The sequence below is a fragment of the Lepisosteus platostomus genome, chromosome 1, assembly GCF_059453375.1.
Source record: "Lepisosteus platostomus isolate fLepPlt1 chromosome 1, fLepPlt1.hap1, whole genome shotgun sequence".
Taxonomy (NCBI): Eukaryota; Metazoa; Chordata; class Actinopteri; order Semionotiformes; family Lepisosteidae; genus Lepisosteus; species Lepisosteus platostomus.
The window spans coordinates 71,880,957-71,900,196 of record NC_142611.1 but is presented as its reverse complement, the minus strand read 5'-3'; the positions used below and the strand labels follow the sequence as shown (position 1 = coordinate 71,900,196).

The 19,240-nt window shown below is 35.4% G+C and overlaps 1 protein-coding gene across 11 annotated transcripts in view; it reads left to right on the top strand.

Moving 5' to 3' along the window:
• The first annotated feature begins 9,914 nt into the window (after positions 1 to 9,914).
• slit2 (slit homolog 2 (Drosophila)) overlaps positions 9,915 to 19,240 on the top strand; it is a 164,687-nt gene continuing 155,361 nt past the window's right edge. For 6 of the 11 annotated variants that reach the window (XM_088636517.1, XM_088636488.1, XM_088636469.1 and 3 more), the window contains exons 1-4: positions 9,916 to 11,369; positions 13,300 to 13,371; positions 13,813 to 13,884; positions 18,165 to 18,236. In XM_088636517.1, the coding sequence (XP_088492643.1) occupies positions 11,197 to 11,369; positions 13,300 to 13,371; positions 13,813 to 13,884; positions 18,165 to 18,236 (389 nt within the window). In that variant the 5' untranslated portion in view covers positions 9,916 to 11,196. Of the gene's footprint in view, positions 11,370 to 13,299; positions 13,372 to 13,812; positions 13,885 to 18,164; positions 18,237 to 19,240 lie in introns of all 11 variants that reach the window. The other 5 variants (XM_088636432.1, XM_088636460.1, XM_088636440.1 and 2 more) reach the window with 1 other exon arrangement.

Here is a 19,240-nt window from a genome sequence, read left to right as displayed (position 1 = left end):
GTAATGATTTTGTTTTCTGCGACCAAAATTAACCTTTGGATTTTCTCTATGCGAATGTAAAGCTGAAAAAGGCACATAACATTTCACAAGCTACAGCATAATAACAGTTTAAATTGATAAAAGTCTAAAAAGTGTACAGCTTAAATTCTATAATTAGAAAAAGATTTCCCCTCAGCATAGACTGGGATTCGAAACCAGGCATTTGCTGGTAACAGCCCAAATGCTCCACACGCCCCATTAAACTTTCACAGCTCCACCTGGCGGTTTTACAAAGAACTGTAGTCACATGACTGAAAATACTTAAAATGCTGCGGACTCCTGCAGTCTACCGTAGACTCGCGCAGTTTCGCACAGCCGCTCAACCACAAACTACTGCAGTATCCCTCACGCATTCTGAATGGCTGGATCTGTAAGAAAGACAAGTTATTGATGGCTGTGATAATAAAGATGATAGAAAGTGCAGGATTGGCTATTTTGTCAAATAAACAATATTCTTAGGGCCTCCTGAGTGGCTCATCTGTTAAAGGCACTTGTCTGAGCATAGGTCAAAGGTTCGAGTCAGGGCCAACCGTTACTGGGGTTTGCCAACCAGTGACACGGAGCTGGTTGAGGGCCACTGGGGGTAGAGTAGGCTATGACAGGGGAAGGCAGCATTAGTCAAACAGATCTCTCTTCACTCACATGACATAGTGACCTAGCTCTCTTTACAAATGCTTGCAGGACCTATGCTGCCAGTGACGGACACACTTCTCTTCCAATGTAGTTTAATGTGCGTGTGTTACATGCTGTGTTACTGACAAATTGCATGAAGCTGGGCAGATTAGAGGTGAATTATGCACACAAAACAAATAATATTTTTTTAAATTATAAACATGATAATTACAGAAATTGTTTAATTGTGTTTATGGGATGTATTCCATTAATGAAAATTAAAATTATTTTTTTTCTGCTGCACATAAACTCAGCAGTCAATAGTATTTAAATATCTTGAGGTATTTTTATTAATTAAAATTAAGCTATAGTAAATACATTGTCCACTGAAATCTTTGTGTGTCCCACATAAAATATACATTGTATCCAAATTAAGCTATAATTACATTGGATTATGTCTTTTAACTCTGAAAGTAGAAATCACTCCCCACACAGTACTATGTTGAAATCTCATGCACAAAAGTATGAAAATATTGTGGGAGTGATTCAATTATAAGGGGGTGTTCATTTTTCCACTTCAATAATACTAGATAATCCATCTTTTTGTTGATCACCATTTCCATTGTCTTTAAAAAAGCCAACCGTGCCCCCTTACATACACACTCCTGTTAAACTCTATTGTCACTTGAAAAATAGATTATGGAAAGATCATGAATTGGGTGTGGTGGAAAAACATGACCAACTAAGACACCCTAAAACAAGTCATGCCTTTTACTCTACATGCCACATTGTTTCTAAACATCACATTCAGATTGGAGTTTGTAGAGTTCTTTTTTATTTGGCTACAACAAAGTTATTTTCCCAAATGGAATCTGACCAAATAGTTTTTCCTCAAAGAGTTTCTTCAATGACTTCTTTGGAACAATTGCTAAAAAATACAGAACCTCTAAACTGAAGATATTTTTAATATGAAGCTTAAATTAAATTTACTAGACTTCCAACCATAGAAGTTTTGGAAGTTGTTGCAAGACTTAGGACATTTTTCTTTCCAAATATAAACCTGTCCTTGGCTGAAAACATGTCACCATCAGCTCCAGACTTTCCAGGTATAATGGTGGAAATTAATATACAGTATGATAAAAATTGGCAGGCAAATCAAAAGCCTGACCAATGTTATTCCATAACCATTTCAACATGCAACATGAATTTTAAATTGGTTTGTCCAATTTAAAATGTGGGCCTTGTCCAAAATGTCCAATTGTTCAGCCAGCCTTAATATATATTAATTACGAGAGAAACCAGGAGATACTTCTTTAACCAAAGGGTTGTGGGAGTATATACTGTAACAAGCTACCCAACTATTCTTTTGAAACCAATACTCTGGCTTCCTTCAACACATGGTTAAAGACATTCTTTGGTTTGCTACTACCAAACAGGTTTGATAAGCCTCTCATTGGCAACCTTTTATGTTGTACTTATTCTCCTGTGTGAATCAAGATGGCCGTTTGACAATCACCAGGCTTTTGTATCATTGCATTCCAAACATTCAGACTGCTTTTAACTGCACACTATGTAACTGATCAATTATTAAATTGGCAGATATCATAGCAGAACTTGCTAATTGATATGTGACTATAATATCACAGCTGTGCCAGCCAAGCTGATGTCCTGAATCATATTTTTAAAAATAAACTGATTGTATTGAAACTACAATTGCAACATCCACATCTGCTTCAATCTAGCTAAGCCCAGGTAACAGTGGTAAATCATAATATTTAAAATATGTGTTGGAAATATTAGAACAGGACTTTTAATTTAAACTCCTTCAGTTTAAAATCTGTTTAGACAATTGAAACAAAACTGGATAATCATCTTCTTGGGGTGTAAAATTAAGAACTTGTAAAAGTGTATAACTGTATTGATACACACATCAAGATGACAAATTGACTGTTACTTTAGTCTGAAATTTTATTCAACCTTTGTTGAAAAACAGACAAGATAACAAACTATTACAAATGGCTGAATTGAAATTGATCATAGTGTGTGGAAAATTGAAGCTACTGCTGAAAAATCATTTTTGTCAATTAAGTCCTTACCTGGTCTGTATATTCATAGGAGAGTGTAGCTAAGGTAGTGCTGTTGCAGGAAAAAAAAACATTAACATACTGCAGTTTAGTTTTGTAAAGTCTCACCATCCTTTGTCTTAGGCAGATGGATATTTTTCTCTAATAATCTTACCAATCTTTCCAATTCTGAGACTGAAGCCATTGTTTAGTAGTTATGTCACTGAAGACACACATAATTGCAGTATAATTCAAGCAGGGCGCTGCGTCAGCATGCGTAGGCTACAAAGGAATAAGTAAAGGTTTATTTCATGCTGAAAAGAGAAGAAAAGAAACACAAAGTTTTAGTTGTGGAGGGAGCTGTGTGGATACACCCAAAGAAGGCTCCACAGTTGAAACGTTGTTTCTTTTCTTCTCTTTCCAGTATACAAATAATTATTTGTAAATAATGTTTAACTTACACATTGTTTTTTATAACTAGCATACATTGTATGGAAAACTAACATTTTCCTACTAAAACATTCTACAGTATAACAGTTTTTATTGGTGAATAATTTTGGTTTTCATTCGCATATCAGTGTGTAATTGTCACAAATAACTATTATACTTTCTTTGCTACTAACATCCTCTGCAAAGCAGTCTTATTGCCACAATGTTTAACTGTAGTATTTCATGACAACAGAACTTGCTTGAATGACATAAAAACTATTTGCACTTATTAACTAATTTTCAAGCCAAAGACTAGCTGATTACACAGGTGCATAAATACTCTTCATGAAATCCAGAGAAAGTTCGCCAAGAAAATATTCCTAAGCAGGATATGATAACAGCAAAGAGTTCTAGAATCACCAACTATAGTTTACAGAAGAGCATAGTTTAATATAAGGGTTTATTTTATCTCACCTGTTCTAATATCGTATCCTTCATTTGTCAGTTTAATTTGTTATTACAAAGAATAAGCAAAAGAACACGTTTCCATATTCGTACTAATAATATATGCTCTCTCCTTACAGATTTCATGCATTCACAACCTCCTAACTCATCTAAGATGTAAGTCAAACTGCAATGTTGAAGCAATCTCTCTCATTAACGGAAAGACAACAGAGGGGTATTTAACTTGTTAACCTAAGTTAATTAAGGTTGAAAATGTGGTTATTGTGTTTGACAGGATTTATTCACGACAAAATAAAAATCAAGTGGCTTTGACAAGGAGAAGAGTATTCTTTCACAAGCAGATAGGAACAAGGCTAAAACAAAGAGCCATTCCCAAAGACTAATGCTACAAACAACATCAGTATTTTTCAGATCTTCCCCATTCTTTTTGTGTGTTCTGGGACAGCCAATATGTACTTACAGTACATTTGATTAGGTAGCTGAGTCAGCATGTGTAGGCTGCAAAGGAACACTCAGAGACTTCTTCACCTATTTTCCAAGAAACTAATGCTTTCTACCATTTTTTCCCACAAATGACAGATTACTCTTTCTGACAACAACAACATCAAAGAAGCAATGTACTTACAGTACATTGACTATGTGTCAAAAGCAAACTAAAAGTAAAAAGCAAACATTACAGTACATGAACTGTATAAGACAACTGCAACATTTTTTATTTATGATAAATACACTCATATTGGGAAGAGGCAAAGCTTTATTTTCGTCTGTTTTTTAATGTAAAATCAACAATTAGTTTTTCATCTTCTGGGACCTGCTATTTTTTGTTTTCCAACCTTTGTCATGCACATACAGTACTTGTTTAAGGATTTGAGGGCAAAGCTTGCTATCATACAGTATCTTCCTTCAAGACGTCATTTTATTAGACTAACCACTCTACTTCATATTGTATAACAAGAGAAATTAAAACAAAACCAAAATCTATGCAAAAGATACCATAGACTAGAAAAGGGGAGTTTGATTACCAATGCCTGATTTTCAACTCACAGTTTTAAAGTGCCTCTATTGTTACCTGACAGATCACTCAAGAACTTGTATTGATTTCTCCTTGCAGTAGTTCACAGAATCATTTACTGTGTTCTTTATATTGCATCCTTTGATATAAAACTTGAATGGAAAATTAAACTGATAAAATAATTCAGACATCTACAGAGACAACACTACATGACATTGCTCATCTTAACAATAATACCAATACTAATCTAGCAGAGACATGATAGAGGACCTCAGTGCTGAGCCCCATCTTTCTTTGTTGTGTAACATCCATTGTGAAACTAACTTATCTAGAAAATTAGATAAGAGAACACTTAAAGTATATGTATTAAGTTCTCTCAGTTCGTTAGTCTGATCATACAACTCTAACTACTGCATACTGTATATTTCTACTCCTGTGGCAATTTAATAACATAATATCACTTTATTAACCCTTTACAATTTCTTGCATTAGGAATTATCTTTTCACATACCCCAGTTTGCTCTCCATGAGACACACAGATAGGGAGAGAGCCTGGGGTCAGAGCACAGGGTCTGCCATTGTACAGCACCTGTGGAGCAGTTGGGGTAAAGGGCCTTGCTCTGGGGCCCAACAGAGTAGGATTCCTCTGCCGGCTGCAGGATTTGAACCGGCAACCTTCTAGCCACAGGCACAGATCCTTAGCCACAGAGCCACCACTCTGCCCAAATTTGACCACTATGTGAAAGAAAAAGTTCTTTTCACTTTCTTATTGGATTTGTCAAACAGAAAATCACACATTTACAAAACTTATGAAAACTCAAGTTTTAATTTCTATTCTGTTTCTGTATATCAATGTTTTAAATTTAATTTAAATGCATAGCTTTAGGTATCACAGGAAATAAGATAACGTTTTCTTGATTTTTTGCTCTATGAACAGGTCTTCTCCTCAGCCCAATTCATAAAATAAACTTCTGCCATGATGACCAGATTAAGCCCTTTTCTATCCTCAATTACATTTTTTACAAAGTAAAGTTGATTGTAAATGGCATTAATACTTCCTGATACAATTTCCAAAAAAAGAGGACATATCTTTTATAAAAACACCAAAAAAATCCCACTATGAGTCAGTACTCAAATGTTCACTGACACCCACCTGTATTTTTGTGTAAATTATAGTGCTGTAGTAATCCCTTCTATTTTCCTGCAATACCTAAAGATTTCTGCAGCTCTTATGGGAATAATTTCAACAAAACATACTTCTTGTGAAAAGTTAAATAAACAAGCATGCACAGATATTAACAAAGACAAAATCTCCAGATAGCTGTATAAAAATACAATAAACTATTTCATACTGTGTGAACTGCTTGGGAATGTGGCCCTTTGTTTTGCTGTTTGTTAAAACAAAGCACTAACAACAGATCCAAGGGAGAGCTCACTTCTGGTAGTACATAATGCAGGTGCAGCTTTCTGCATCATGTTCTGGCAAAGTGCCTTGGCCCTACCCTGGAGGCTCTCTCTCTGGGGGTGAACAAAGTTGTTTAGCCAGCTCTAATACTGTATCATTCCTTGGTCTTTTTGTGACTAACTTTGAAAGCAAGTCATTAGTGCAAAATGTGCTTGTGCCTTTAGGACATTTATCTGTGTAATAAACTACAGACAAAGAAAAACTCCTGTTACAATGAAGCACATTTTATACCAAAACAAAATGCACAGAAATAGCTCTCTCAATAGAAATATGCCCTGAGAGCTTTTTGTTTGTGGTTTTACACAAGAAAGAAAGGTATGTAAAGCATTTCAATTCATACAGTTTTGTCTTTAAAAAGATGCATGATATTTTATTTGCGTGAAACAACTTTTGTCTTTAAGGCAATTCTGGAAAAATGTTTTATTTATTTTTTTAAGTCACTGTCCCTATTTTAAAAGCAAGCAATGACATGATTATTTTTAAAGCAATGGTTGTTTTACAGTATACATCTTCAAAAGACCTCTGCCTTCATAAAATCTCATTAGCAGTCTTTGACATCTAATTAAAAAGGTGATAAATACAGTGCCTTGCGAAAGTATTCGGCCCCCTTGAACTTTTCAACCTTTTGCCACATTTCAGGCTTCAAACATAAAGATATAAATTTTTTATTTTATGTGAAGAATCACCAACAAGTGGGACACAATTGTGAAGTGGAACAAAATCTATTGGATTTTTGAAACTTTTTTAACTAATAAAAAAATGAAAAGTGGGGCGTGCAAAATTATTCGGCCCCTTTACTTTCAGTGCAGCAAACTCACTCCAGAAGTTCAGCGAGGATCTCTGAATGATCCAATGTTGTCCTAAATGACTGATGGTGATAAATAGAATCCACCTGTGTGTAATCAAGTCTCTGTATAAATGCACCTGCTCTGTGATAGTCTCAAGGTTCTGTTGAAAGCGCAGAGAGCATCATGAAGACCAAGGAACACACCAGGCAGGTCCGTAATACTGTTGTGGAGAAGTTTAAAGCCGGATTTGGATACAAAAAGATTTCCCAAGCTTCAAACATCCCAAGGAGCACTGTGCAAGCGATCATCTTGAAATGGAAGGAGTATCAGACCACTGCAAATCTACCAAGACCTGGCCGTCCCTCTAAACTTTCAGCTCAGACAAGGAGAAGACTGATCAGAGATGCAGCCAAGAGGCCCATGATCACTCTGGATGAACTGCAGAGAACTACAGCTGAGGTGGGAGAGTCTGTCCATAGGACAACAATCAGTCTTACACTGCACAAATCTGGCCTTTATGGAAGAGTGGCAAGAAGAAAGCCATTTCTCAAAGATATCCATAAAAAGTCTCGTCTAAAGTTTGCCACAAGCCACCTGGGAGACACCCCAAACATGTGGAAGAAGGTGCTCTGGTCAGATGAAACCAAAACGAACTTTTTGGCCACAATGCAAAACGATATGTTTGGCGTAAAAGCAACACAGCTCATCACCCTCAACACACCATCCCCACTGTCAAACATGGTGGTGGCAGCATCATGGTTTGGGCCTGCTTTTCTTCAGCAGGGACAGGGAAGATGGTTAAAATTGAGGGGAAGATGGATGCAGCCAAATACAGGACCATTCTGGATGAAAACCTGTTGGAGTCTGCAAAAGACCTGAAACTGGGACGGAGATTTATCTTCCAACAAAACAATGATCCCAAACATACAGCAAAATCTACAAAGGAATGGTTCACAAATAAACGTATCCAGGTGTTTGAATGGCCAAGTCAAAGTCCAGACCTGAATCCAATCGAGAATCTGTGGAAAGAGCTGAAAACTGCTGTTCACAAACGCTCTCCATCCAACCTCACTGAGCTGGAGCTGTTTTGCAAGGAAGAATGGGCAAGAATTTCAGTCTCTCGATGTGCAAAACTGATAGAGACATACCCCAAGCGACTTGCAGCTGTAATCGCAGCAAAAGGTGGCTCTACAAAGTATTAACGCAAGGGGGCCGAATAATTTTGCACGCCCCACTTTTCATTTTTTTATTAGTTAAAAAAGTTTCAAAAATCCAATAGATTTCGTTCCACTTCACAATTGTGTCCCACTTGTTGGTGATTCTTCACATAAAATAAAAAATTTATATCTTTATGTTTGAAGCCTGAAATGTGGCAAAAGGTTGAAAAGTTCAAGGGGGCCGAATACTTTCGCAAGGCACTGTATTTATTAACCATATCTTGAAATTAATAAATGACAGCAAACTTACTTACTGACAACAGTACACTATGTAAAAATGTGGCATAAGCAACCACTTTATGTAGGTATTTTTTAGTAATGCACTTTTAGTTCAAAAGCAGTATAAAGACAAATTAAACTTTTTATACACCCTCATAATGAATGTACTATATATGATGCATTTGAAAAGGATGGGGATTTTACCTGTACAGGGTAGATCATTAGTTTAATGAAAGTGGCTCATGAAAGTCTTCAAACGTTTTGTCCCATAATTAGAAGACTAGGCCCAGAAAGAGGTGGTTACCCATTGATTTTGTATTAGTGTTATTCTACCAAATTGTTAACATTCTGTAATACCAAAACTGCTGCACTGAAAGTCAGAAACTTTCTTGTGATAAAGAGATCTTTGAAATTGTGCTCCAATAAAATTAAAAGTAAATGATGACATGGTTTGGAGATGATGGAAAATGTATCTGATGCTGCTTGTCAGCATTTTGATACTTACTGAGTAATGTCTATTTGGCTGATGCTCAAAATTTAGTTTTTTTTTAAAGGGAGGTCAATATGTCATATACTGCGGTGCCTGTGTTATACTTTTGAGTGTTCAGAACTCCTCTTTGCAAACATTTAACCAATCAAAGTGAAACTTCATATGATTCACCAAAAAGAAAAAAAAACTTATTTAAAATTATCACTATTATCATTGAAGTAATTGCAACAAAATGCAGCATAAAGATCAAAGTAATGCTTCCTTTAAATTCAGTTTAACCAAGTTCCTGCAATTAAAAACACAACTGCTGAGAATTACCCCAGTTTCAGCATTCTGTTGTATTTCTATATAATATTTCTATATACTGTATATAGTGAAATGTTATAGAGAACATGCATCTTATTATTTATAACATTCCCTTACAAAGCAGAAACCTCTGCATTATAGGACTATACCAGGTTACCTGCAATCAGTTAGCTTTTTTCCAAATGTCAACATCTGTAAATCTTATCCTAAAATAAAACTCGAGATATTTGATTGATGAAACCAAAATCTGATTCCTCATTAAGCAGAAAGTTACTGACCAGTCCCTTAATTGGCTGGTAATATTAGATTCCACAAAAACAACATAACTGTCTTCTCTGTAAGTTAATTCATTCAATCAGCTCAAAAGTTGGCAACACGTTTGAATGAGGAGGGGTTCAAAGAGGAAGTTGATTTAGTCCCCAGTCACTGCAAGTTTGGAGCTGTATTTGCTTCTAGGCATTCTTCAAGCAATAGTTAAAATACGGCAATAATTCATGTATTGTTTTGTCAAATTACTATTATTACTTTTATTCAGCTTTAAGCCTATTTACCTCATCCCCGTTCACGATACAAACGACAGGAGAATAAAATCATCTCAGGTAGAAGGATGAGACGTTGAAATTTACGGGATCAGCTCGTTCACTTCTTAGAATTTCAAACTATACCTCTGTATGTCCCTATGTAAATAAGTTCAAAGCTTATCCAACAGCAGATGCCTAGCGGGCTGGAGGCAGGGCTAGGGATGGGATTTTGGGTGGGATTGTAGGCGGGGTTATGTCAGAGTATAAAACATTAAACCATGAAGGTTTCGAATTTGTTTAGTTTCGGAACAGTGCGAGTTTCTGCGTTTCTTTCAGTGCTGTCAACTGCTTCAGTTAAACCATGTGAGAAATGGAATAATTGCATCGGATGTAAAGTCAAGGCAAGCACACATTTTCGTCTAATCAACTCTTGAAGAAAAAAATGAATAACTTTTAAGAAAACAGCATTAAAATAGTAAACCTTTAAAAGAAGAGGGATTATAATATAATTTAGAACATCTTTTCTATAAAACACGAACTTTACTGTGGGCTTTGCTGACCCGGATTGGTGTTTGTTTTTATGCAATATATTTTGCATTATTTATTTTTTAACCTGGTGCAGTCGCCGCAATTGCTACATAGGGAACACCCCTATTTTTTCAGGATTCCGGTGGGGTTTTCTTCCCTTTTTCTGCTTTGCAAGAAAAATAACGTCTGTGGATTATATATATATATTTAATAATATTGCGAGAAATAACGGATAAGCGTGTACTGATAACTTCGGTAATTGTCATTGTCAGGAGCTGCTGTTGCTTTCCAAATGAGAGCAGCTCTCCACTTGCCGTCAGGTGTCTGCTTCAGAGCGGTGTGGGAGGCAAGGCGCTAAATATTGGCTGACGTCTTATTGCAAGCATTTCATCTACCTTCAGGGAGGACGGGGACTCCTAATTTCTTATACGGTTGAAGAGTTCTGGAGGATTTTTGGATATAGCTGCAGACCTGCCCATTCTCGCTGTTCGTATAGCATTTTTGTTGACTCGAAGTTGGATACAAAGCATTCTGTACTTCCGACATTCAGTAACGAGATGATGAATGTATGAAGAGAAATCACTACCTTCTCTTTTTATGTCCTGCGCGCAGACCTCTCCTGTGTACGTTTTGAAAATCCAAACAGTTTACAATAATCAAATAACATTTTTACCTTAGCTGTACAAGGCACCGACAGCAACACCAGCGTTTTTAATATATAGTGTGGCGAACTTTTTTCTGTGACTTAACTACTGCAGTATCAAAGATCCAATCAGTACGTGTACTGCACTTCTGTTGCCTGAAGAAGTGACTTTGTTTCAAGAAAGCTGCTGTGCTCACACAGGCAAACGACTTCAGACCTCTGCATCGAAGTGCTTAAAAGGAAAACCTCTTGTTTTCTCTTCATCTCACTTACCGGTGGTTTCTTATAATCTAAATCTGTATTCCGTCGTGTGATTGACATTGTGTCTTGTGAAACGCAGACTTTCATCTAGCTTTGATTGCGCTCTTCATATCGCCGAGAGACCATTTACTGCTGAAAATGCTCGTGTATCGTATCTTGTCCCTTTCACTTGGGCTGTTGCTGGTTGTTTTAAGTGCAGTGGAGCCCCAGCCGTGCCCAGCTCCATGCTCTTGCTCCGGCACCACGGTGGACTGCCACGGACAGGGATTGCGCAACGTGCCGCGGAACATCCCCAGGAACACCGAGAGACTGTGAGTACCACTGAACCGAGCGATTATTCATTTTTTAAGTACGGAGACCACCAGCAAAGTTACTGAACAATATAGACCTGGTCTTTTCGACTTATTTAGATTGCCAAGTTTCGAAAGAAAAGAATGTATCAATGTGAGGGTTATCGTCTGTTTGGGGTTTTACAGAAACTGCATCAATACGCGGTGCTTTATCATGCTTTATCATGGTGTGTTACAGTGACAACACCGATGACAGAATACCTAACGCAAAGATAGTTTGGGCTGCCCGACGAGAACTGTGTTAAATATACTGTATTTAAAGAATCGTAAATATTTATTTCAGCCACTCCGTTTTCGCATATCAAAAATGCAGGTTAGCTTGAGTTCTTGAAAATTATTTGGCACTTTTCATACCATTCTAATGCAACCATTAGTACTAATACCGTTTATTTTAATTGATAAATAATTGAAAACTGTTTATTAATATAACGTCCTAATGTGTAAATAGTATCTCATGCTAAGTTTTAATTAGCATTAATACTAAAAGTTTTCTGTTACTGACGGGGAACATTACATTGAACTAAGACACACGATGTAGTCTGTTAAAACATGGTAGTACTGTAGTCTGGAATTTCTTTTTTAAATAAAGCCAACAAGGTATACAAAATCAATTGCAGCCTTTTTAGGAGGGTACAGAAGTGTTCTGGGTTGTAAATAACCATACACAATACGATGCCGCTGTTAAGTGGATCAGTAAGGATTTGGGAGTTTTCTATGACGTCACCTTTAGCACCTTTCGTGTGGTATCTCCAATTTTCAGTGTGTGCGATAAAAGCGCCTTACATTCTACTCATTACGCGTGCGGAAAGCTAGTGTAGGGAACTGTGTGCAGTCGACCATGCATGCGCTGCCACTGTTTACAGGCATTAAATATGTTTACGGACGCGGTAGATTATTATCCAGGGAGCTTCTTTTCCGTTTCTGAAGTTTTAATGCTTAAGCCTTTTAAATAATTGAAACGGTTAAGATACACACACACAAAGATATTTATATATAATGATGAGATGAAAGATTTATCGGGCTACCCATAAAGGATTTAACACTGAGGAGAGTGCAAAAATTAGCTTCAGAAATAAAATAAATAAAATATGAATGAATCTGGAGGCAAATCTGGATTCACTATGATAATCACGATGAATGCTAGAGAAGTTGGTTTGCTGTTCTGCTTGTTGTCCTGGTTTCAAATTTCCTTAACCCCCAGAATCGATAGCACTTGCAAGCATGAAGACGATCGCGATCTTTTGACAGAAACGTTGCTCTTGTTTTTATGCACCTTTTGTGATTTTCATCTGAATAACTAAACTCACAGCAACGAAGGTAATTTAAAATTTCAACATCTTTAATCCTCAGTGATCCGGTGAAATACATAAATACTAAACAAGATTTCAACGATGTTTAATTTAAGGCTAATCTTAATTTTGATCTATCAGCTGTGAAATCACAGATCTAAAAATTAATGTATTCCACAGGAAGAAGTAAACCGAAAAATATGTGTATACAGGCGTACAATTGTAGTCGGAAACTTTTAACATCACATGTACAGTATACAACACAATCAGTTTTATGCACGTTTTATGCAAACTTACTGATTTTACCTATGAACAAAGGAATACAGTATGCTGAAGAATTTAAAACTAAACTAAAACCCCGAGGAATGTTTCTTGCACTACAGTTTAATAAAAAGCTTTTTCTACTTAAAATCTTTTAATTCTGCTTATGCCATTCTTTATGTTTACAAATCACATTGCATTTTTTAAAATCTGCGCAGTGAGGTATTGAATTTATTTCATGGATTAACATAAATATATACAATGTTTCTACCCGCAATATGTAATGCTGGAAAAAGACCAAATAAGTTAATTTTTCTCTTTCTGTGTCTCTTCTGTTTCAGAGATTTGAATGCAAATAACCTCACAAGAATTACAAAGTCTGATTTTGCAGGACTAAGGCATCTAAGAGTCCTGTAAGTTTTTTTTCTTACTTTCTGAATAAATAATCTGTATTATCCTGTGAAATTAATTTTATATTCTTATTAAAGCTAAAGAAATATATATTATGACCCAAATCAGTGGTGTCATTCTTTTCTGGTGCTTTATAGTGTCAGCCAGAAAACAAAGCATAGGACTAGGTTTTCTAGATTTGCTACTGTGTGGTTTTTGTGCTCAAAGTGGCTGCTTCTCTAATTCGTCTTCACACAAGCCTCTGTCGCTGTTGAGTGACAACAGTCTCGGCTGTGGGAAATTAGACCTGTAGTCTAAGACTGGTAGAGGCATTGCTGAGATCATTCAGGTGGATGATGAAGGTGGGGAGTGGGGCCAGCACTTGAGTAAAAGAAGTAATTTGAGGTGTTAACTGGAATCTGGTTCATGATGCATTAACTGACCTGCCTGTCCTGCTTTTCCAGGCAACTCATGGAGAATAAGATCAGCACGATTGAGAGGGGAGCATTCCAGGATTTGAAAGAGCTAGAAAGACTGTAAGTTCTGTTTATTTAGGTTTTTAAAATAAGTAGCGATAAAGCAATCCTGTGCACGAAGTCTACATGACACAGGGACAGATCTTGTAATTAATCACTACACATGTATTTTCGTTGTGATTTTACATGAAGAATGATTTCCATCTCTGAGCATTTTTTTGGGAAACCACAGCTGTTGGCTAAGAACAAATATTTCATATTTTCTTGCAAATAAGCTGTGAAAATTCTTTTTGTTTGCAATTGTCAGGTCCATTTGATGTAGAGACATTGTTGTCGGACAGCCAGTTCATCTCCAGGGAACATTGAATTCTAGGAGAATTTCTTAGGAAACCTAAGTTAAGCTGTGAATACAGTCTTTCAAATGTATTTTACTCTAGCACCAATGTTTGTTTTTGCTTTAAAATTTTAAAAAATTCTTGAAAGAAGCAAAGTGTAAACAATGTGAAAGATTTCTAATTTTTAGTGGTATGAACTCATACAGGTAAGAGAGAGACATACTGCAATATTTATTTGCTTAAGTCTTTCTTGTGATCTGGTGCAACTAACTACTTTCTCAGAAGTCTTACAAGCTTTTCTTTTTTGTTATGTCATAATGTCTGACACCAACTCATGAGAAATCCTATTCATCTGGAGAGAAACGACAACGTAGTAGTTCCACAACAAGCAGCAATTAGAAGATTAAAATATTTTCTGATACAGTATGAAAGACTTTACAGCAAAACTCTGAAGAATCAGTTCTTTCAAATGCATAAATCCCAAAATCTCATGGTAACTATATAATTCACAAAAGCAGCCTTTTTTCTATAAATCTTGACACTTATTTAAGCACATTAACTGTAATGTAGAAATCGGAGTTGAATTTTTGTTGGGAGACACACAAAAGAAGCAGCTAGAGGTGCTCATATTATAACAATTGGAAGCTTAGGAAAGAAGTGTCGTAGGCTGTCTGCACATGTTGATCGATTTGGAACGCTTTATAGTCTGTGTTATTTCTTTTATAATTGTATGATCAAAACCCAACCTAAAAGATTTAGTGCAATGGTCTCACGTTGAGAAATGAAACTATTTCCTTTCTGAAAAGCCAGGCTGTGGTTGGTGTGACTAATTCTGTCAGGTATAGACTATGCTATGGATCAGGCTTTGACAAAAATACCATGCTCTTCACTTTTAATCAAGAATATGGCCCAGAAACTAATCCTTCTTTGTTCTGAGTGAGAATGTAATACTTTCTTTACCACAAAGAATTGAAGAAAAGAAGATATGAACAATACTAATTACAAAGGCTAGGGATATGCAATATGTTTTTGAGTTTAGTTGGAGTTGTTTTAAGAAAGACTTTCTGTCTAACACAAATCTCATTGCTTTTAATTATACTAGATGATTGCCAATTTTGTCTTTCTTTTTAAATGTGGTTTAAGCATGGAAATGATGTAAAGAAGCCAAATGAAAGCACAGGACATTTTAATGTGGTACATTATTCATAAACTCTTAGACATTGTTTACAGTTCTAATCACGCAGAGACATACAAATGGTATACAAATCACCAAACATACAAATGCCTCTGTGTCTGTATGCTCGTATGTACTATACCATTTAGATTTGTCCTCTGTCCAAACTTTTGTTATGTGAACTTGCCTTATTTCCTAATTAATTTAAAAGTCATTTTTCTGCTGATATCAATGATATAGACCTACTATTTGAAACAGATATCAAAGAACACAAAACTGCTGGAGTATGCAAAAACCTTAAGAATTTGAACTACTTGTTTTGGGGTTTAATTTAAATTGTGACAAATTAATAATATCTAATCATGTGAACTTAATGTTTGCTTTTTTTCTGATTTCTCTGATGCCTGTTTGTACACAAATTTCAATTCAGGTGCATGCATCCAAAGACCAAGAAACATGAACAGAAACAGTTATAGGTTTTGTTAATAGTTTGGGATCCAAGGACATATCATTTAAATCTGCAATGTGCCAAGCATCCTATTTTTAGAGTTCTTTATTTATGATGAAGCTCACTATTGTTTATTCCTGCTCTAAGTGGTGCAGACAAGGCATTCCCAGAGGACCCCTGTAGAGCTCCTTAAGCTGTAAAATGTGGTCTTTTTTACTTTGATATATGCAGTTCTCATTGAGGTTTCTCTGGCCTTATCATTAAAATTTTACAGAACATTATATTTGATAGTAGATTCATTATGTGACTTTGTTTGTTCTTAATTATGCTGGCACTTACAGGAATTGGTCTTATCTGCTGTGCTATTTATGGATATTGTAGCAAAATCAAGATCTTCTTTCCCTTGTGTTAATGATTCTGTTTTTTTAAATAAGTTATTGAAGTTTCTTGGAAAGTGCAGAGGGAAATGTGTCCAGAGTTCCTAAAAGTTTTTCCTGTTGATTAAGATGTGTATTAAGTAACTCATATTGTTTTGCACATTTCATAGGTGAGGTCATTCATAGTCTCCAATAGTTTTTGGAGTATTTTATTTAAATTCTTTGAGCATTTGTAATGTTCAGTGCATTAATTTTACAATCTATGACCTCTAATTTCATCTAATCATGGGGAATATTCCTCTCTCATTAGTGACCTCTTTAAATTAAAATTAAGTAGTGTGAAGCAGACACATAATGATACAAAGAGCAATAAAATAATCTTTATCAAGAATACATTTGTAATATGTTTGGAAATAATTACTAGTTTGGTTTGGGATGATATTCTCAAATATACTTATTTATACAGAAATTATCACTCAGATCTCATCTCATTTGTCCACAAAGTCTATTAAGTTTTAATTTTTTTTATATCAATGACATTTTGACATTTCAGTACACAGATAGCCACACATACCACTGTAATTGCAAGATAGAATGGAAAAAAATATATGCCCTTTTACATCTAGTCTAATGTAACACTTAGTCTCAAATTATACAACTTTCACCCTGCCACCAAGATCACATTATTAATCCTACACTTGATGTTTGATTCAATTAGTATAATTTAGTTTAATTCAATTAATTAAAATAGAAAATTTTAATTGTTAGATAATTTGTGATTGCTAGTTAGATCAGTGTTATGATTTTCCTGTTCTTTAGTTGCTGAAAGCTCCGTAATTAATGGTGTTCTCAGCTTAATGAAGTTCTAAGGGGACTGACTGAACATTGTGCTGTGATGGAATTATGTGGAAAGACTGGTTGTTGGGCAAATCCAAACACTGATTGTTATGCATAGCTGTTTTGTAACTGTTTTACTGCCTTGGTAAGTTGCATTTAGAAAGTTTAAAGTTCATATGGTCTTTCAAAGTAGCATCTGAATTAAGTTTAAAATAATATCTTTGTACGTGAAAGATACTGTACTTCTAAACACTCTGTTTAAGATATTATGGCATTCCACAGGTTCCGCCTTAAGAGTTTTCAACTTTGTTTTCTTTAGTGACTTTTTAAAGGACCTGTATCATTCTGAAAATCTTTTTTAGGCTCTCATTACCTAATCAAAAACATGAAAAGACACAGATACCGTGAAATAATGTTTATATTTTTGTTTTTTCCCCCTTCACAGTTAACATCTTTGTCACCACAATCTTAAACACTCTTGAGAGATAACTTGTGATGTGTTGTGTGGAGACCCATGCAATTACTGATTGTATACTCGTAAAACACAGTAATCCTGATCTGGTTGTTTGGTAATCTATTTACATTTTTAAATCTAACACAAAGATACTTTTATCATTTTAAAATATTCCTTTTGGGCTGTAAATTTTGTTCTGACTTGAGCATGGGATGCTAATGTGATCTTTTTTTATTACTTTTAAAGTAAATTGTGGAGAGAAGGCCTGTTTGCACTGTAAAGACCTTTTTACAAATTCCCTAGCTGGGTTGCTGTTTGTTTTTCCCACATCTGTTTTTTTACCCATCCTTTGTGACAGTGTTTGCTAGATGCTGGCTTCTTACTTTGACTTAAATTAGAAGTTCAGATCGCATTGATGTTTCTTAATTTTAAAGTGACAGTAACAGTTCTATAGGGTGTTTGCAATAATATGTTAATATTTTTATTAAAAGTTTATCCAGCTTGTTGCAGGGCACTTTTAACTGTTGTTTAAAATATCATTTACTTTTCTTAAAATCATATCCCTCTAGGCATTCGTATCCTTGCGAAAGATATGGAAGGTTATAGATTTAGTATGATAAAGTGAAATCAGTTAAGAATTTCTAAAACTGTTTTACTATAATTATTTATTCGAACGTTATCACATATGTTTATATTTGTTATTTGTTATTCCCAGGCGCCTGAATAGGAATAATCTACAAGTGCTGCCAGAACTACTTTTCCTTGGAACAATGAAGCTGTACAGACTGTGAGTTCAGACCTTCTCTTGTTCAAAGGATATGGTGTTACGTTATTTATGCCATTTCTTGAATTACGATTGCCAGCATTGTTTTTAATTAGACAATGCCTCTAACCAGGTAAATAATTACATCTTCAACTTTCTAACTGTTGTATGAGTCCTTGTTTTATTGTAATTGCTCCTCTCAGTACCCCTTATAGGTATAATTTTCTTTCTGCAAGCTTGTAGGATATAGTTGTAATTTGCTTCATGCCTTTTACATAAAAACATAAATCAAAGGTAGCAATTGAGTTATGAAGAGATAACCTGAGGCGTTTTAAAAGTTTAGGCTATGGCTGAAATAGTGAAGGTGAATTTCTTTTAAATAATTGTTACCTGGGATCCTAAGGAGTGTTTGACTGTGTTAAAAAGACGAAAAGAATGCTGGTTATGTAGGCGTAGTTGTGTCCCAAATTCTGCATTTTTCTGTGATGTTGTCATGACTCAGTTGAAAATGCGTAAAAACCTTAGGGTATGTTTTTGTAACATAAACTTTCCTGGGACTTAATAACTTTCCCTGTAATAGGTCTTCATATTTTCTTACTAAGCGTGGTTGAACACTAATTGAAGCTGTGTCAAAAGTGTTTGGTTTACTTTGGATTGAATTGAAAACTAGCGTTATGTATGTGGGATGCCCACAAATACAACTTAGTTTTACAGCAGACTTTTAAGTCGGTTGTTATAGTAGACACATGAAATGCAGCTGTGCTTGGAACTCTAGAAGCGAAAGAAGTGTATTCATGGTTTGTCAATTGCTTGTTTCTTTCTCAGTTGATCTTTGAAAAGCTGTAGGCATATACAGAAACACGGTGTATGACTTTTCCATTAGAAAAATAAGAATGATGCCATACGTTTACATCATTATGAGTAGGTAGTGTTTTCAGTGCTTTTAAATTTATTGTATTCATTAATGAATATTAAAGAAGAAAAATGTAGAATGCAGCATATAAGAACTTGTTTTTCTTGCTTTTTTG